We start from the raw sequence: 4,060 nt of genomic DNA, 5'->3' as shown, positions 1-4,060 counted from the left end.
CTTATTATGTATCTGGTTGTGTGCAGATGTTTGTATGTGTATTTGTGTTTGGAGATAATAAATGTGCTTATGTGTGGATTTGTTTCGCTTTGTAAGTTTAGTTGTGTATGTATAAGAGGATATTGGTGTAGCTGTGTTTGTGTGTGTAGGCGTGTGTGTCTAATCCTTTGTATTTTCTCACATTCAGATTCTTGTTACAGCTGATTCACACTAGTCATATTTGTGGCACAATACAAATTCAAATGTCTATCGCAGTTTTGAATCTTCTCTCTATTTAGTGGATGGTTGATGGGTACTCTGGTGTGGTTTGCTTCTTCTTTCCTCTCAAACTTCTGTCAGTGGTTGGTTGGTGGGTGCTCTGGTGTGGTTTGCTTCTTCTTTCCTATCAAAAATCTATCGTCCTTATCTCCCCTCCTTCTTTTTTATGTTTGTTACTCTCTTGTAACACCTCTAATCTTCTGGCGCTCATATGACCTTATGCAGTTGCGAGCGCCGTAAAACTTCTACTGAAACTAAACTAAAAACATTTGTCATCCTTTAAATCTCTCCTTCTCCTTTTTGTTGTATGTTACTCTTTGATAACTAACACTTCTTATCTTGATTACTTGTATGACCTATTTTCTTTACAAACATCAGTTAGAAACAGCAGCACTGAGACATTTGTTTTTATTAATTCATATATTTTATTAATAAAGAAACAAATGGTTGCCTTACTTAGGCTCAGTGTATCAGACCAGCAATCGCACACTCGACCCAACTTACAATCACGCTCAGCCAGACGCCTACACACCGAGACAAAGTCACACGGCCCAGTTCGTATGCAAATGAGCTTGGTGAGTTCATTATTCGGTGCTGCGTTGCAAGTGCAGAAAAACTTTTACTAAAACTGAAACAGCATATTTACTGAAAGCTACAACTCTGTGGCCATCGTTCTTACATTATTTCTACATCATTCTTACATCATTCTAACAAATTGTCTCTATATTCCAGGCCAGAAAGACGCTGAAGCAGGTGGAGAAGGACCAGCAGTCTGAGGAGAAAATTGTCCACGAAGATCTGTAGCCGTTCTTTCCAACCTGACACTTCTTGTGATGGCAACCTAGCATTATGATGATATGTCAAATGTCTTGTGCTCTTATAGACTGTGTTTACAGAATCTTGATGATCTCTCAGTGCGTGTGTGTTGTGCTGCTACAAAATTGAGTGCATATTGTGGGTATGTTGCTGGTCTGCTTTTTGTTTGTGAAGTAATGAATGGATTGTGTGGAGTGAACGAGAGGGCAATATTGTGAGGGGGTGAGAGGGAGGAGGCTTTGTGATGACTGATTGAACTGTTGTGTGTTGGATGAGAATATATGCGTACTATGTATTCTTTCAAATTTAGCTGAAATTGTCCAAGACGGCCACCCATTGTTGAGGAGAAAAGTGGCTGCTGAGACAGGTGTGGATGTCAGTGTAATATAGAAAAAGCGCTAGAGGGAAAGTGAGAAGAGGTATTGCTTGTACAGGTGACTGTCTTTGACAGGTGGCCACTAGGACAGGTTCGGCAGTATCTACCCTCACTAGGGGGCCTTTCCACCCCTTGAATCATCTAAATTACGATTTGGGGGCTTCATATGGAAAAGCAGCAATTATGCTAGGCATGGCCAAGACACTGGGGGACATATTCAGTTCCTGCCTCCACTTTCTGAACAAATCACAAGTTGAATTTGGACCTATTGGTAGTGCCCCGGAAAAGTAATTCGCTTTCTTTATATATTTTTTTGCGAAAGAGTAGGAAATAGTGACTCTCAAGTGCAGGAGAAGTAAAATGTGCATAGAAGTCTCTCTCTGAGTCCTGAGTTTTGCCAAAAATGTTTACAAAGTAGTCCTACTTTTACCCACGGAGCCCTTAATTTGATAAATGAAATATGTGGAAAGTAGTCTCACATACCCTTCTAAGTTTTGATAATGAAATATCTGCTAAATAGTCCATAGCACCCAACTAATAGCTGTGAATTTTTTAAGGATGTATTTGTTTTTCAAAATTGCACCCTGATATATCAGATTGATCTATCCACTTCTCCTTGTTTTATTCATGACACAAGATATTAAGATACTCCATTAACATTGGTAAAGTCAAAAGCATAGATGTTACTTTCGGTGATTTGTAGAAAGTAAAAATTTTTGTACTTCTCTCTGGAAGTTTTTGGGCAAAATCTTCACCCTCACTGGGTCCTTCGTTCTTGTCATGGCTTTACCCTATCCCTACGCCCTGGGGTCATTTTGTACCCCCGGGGTTGTATTCTTCACATTTAAGAATACTTCTAGTACGCAGATCTCTTTGAAACTTTCAGTATTTCTCAAAAAATAATTTGCCACACTGCTATGCAAAGCATACGGATCGGATTAACCAGTAAATTTCCTCTTTGAAAAGTGATGGCACAGAGTTTCCCTTGTCGTATGGATACGATAGTAAAACACGACGTACGGATAGGGTTAAGGTAACACAGTCAGTACCAGGCAAAACTCCTGGATCAACAGCAGAGTAATATTCTGTGGATCTCTCATCGTATTTTCCAAACTCAAGATCCCATTTGAAATGTTGAATGATGTTTTCTATGGACTTCTTTGAACAAGTATTTTGAGAGCCAAGGATTGCCTCTTATTGTGCCTGCTGAACTGAAAACTGCGCTAGGTACAGACCCAAATCCGAATTTTTTGCTAAAGTGTCGTAAATAGTGTGTATATCTCGTGGACAAATTGCTTCATGATAATGATAAAACTCTGGGAATTAGTAACAGATTTATTGTATATCGCAAAGATAATCTCTGGGAGTCAGTAACAGATTTATTATATATCATACAGATAAACTGTGGGAGTCGGTAATAGATTTGTTATAATTCACACAGATGAGACGGTCGGGGCACTTCTGGTAAATCCAGACTCCTCCTGTGTGTGGTACGATCAGATTAATTGAGTTAATTATGCGCATATTTCTTCAAATACTGTTGTTGTCTCCTGTATTCCTCAAGCCACAAGAATTGTATTGAATGGTGCTATGTTGCGGAGTAACACATGACTCAACGATGTGCAACTTTTTACTTTACTTCACATCGTTCTCTCCTATGTTTACTCTTCTATACCAATGAGACTACAGTTGGTTTTGTTTTGTTTTTTGTTTTTTGTCTTCTTAATTTGTTCCATTTTTTTTTGTCCTTGTGAAAGGTTTTGTTTTGTTAATTTGTTTTTTGTATTCTTAATTTGTTCCATTTTTTTTTTGTCCCTTTGAAACAAATTGTCACAATCCATAAGCCTTTTGATCAACTCATTGCGCGAAGGTAAATGGTGCCAGCAGAAGGGCCTGCTGCATCATGATTCTAACATTAGTTTAATTTTATATACATATATTTAGATGGATATATACATATAGATATATGGAGATATAGATGTTTATTTTATCCTGAAAAGACGCAAGATAATGTAATTAAAGACAGATCATCGGGTTTTTCCTTGTACATGTTGCAACTGGTATTTTCCAGCTGTAATCTACTTGGACATTGTCACAGAAACACTTACACACACACACACACACACACACACACACACACACACACACACACACACACACACACACACACACACACACACACACGCACACACGCACACACACACACACACACACACACACACACAGACACACACACACACACACACACACACACACATGCGCAAACACACAAGAGAGTGAGAGAAAAGAACAGAGAGGTGGAGAGAAAGAGTGAGAGAGAGGAGAGAGTGTGTATATCGACTAGAGGAGAAAGAGATGGTTGTAAAGAACTTGCAGCGGAGCAATGGTCTTAATAAATAATCTCAGAATGTCTGTCAGCAAAGTTATCAAAATATAGATAAGTTACATACAATGGCAGGTTGAAGATTTTCACCTCATGTACATATTTTATACTCGACCATGCTTTGTGGTTGTTTGTTTAACCCTTTGGACTATATTCCTTTCATCATTGTTCACATCAAAAGATGGTTTATGTATTCATTTTATGCACCACAGCCTTGTCCTTCACAC

The 4,060-nt window shown here is 38.6% G+C and overlaps 1 protein-coding gene across 1 annotated transcript in view; it reads left to right on the top strand.

Moving 5' to 3' along the window:
• The window catches only part of LOC101860739 (prolyl 3-hydroxylase 1), a gene marked incomplete at its 5' end in the record, with an annotated part of 35,694 nt that extends 34,410 nt beyond the window's left edge, over positions 1–1,284 (top strand). The window contains 1 exon segment of the mRNA XM_013082933.2: positions 991–1,284. Coding sequence (XP_012938387.1) covers positions 991–1,062 — 72 coding nt within the window.
• Positions 1,285–4,060: the final 2,776 nt, after the last annotated feature.

This window comes from Aplysia californica, unplaced genomic scaffold (assembly GCF_000002075.1).
Source record: "Aplysia californica isolate F4 #8 unplaced genomic scaffold, AplCal3.0 scaffold00200, whole genome shotgun sequence".
In the NCBI taxonomy this organism is placed as follows: Eukaryota; Metazoa; Mollusca; class Gastropoda; order Aplysiida; family Aplysiidae; genus Aplysia; species Aplysia californica.
Note: the sequence above shows the minus strand (reverse complement) of the source record. Positions and strands in the feature narration are given on the sequence as shown.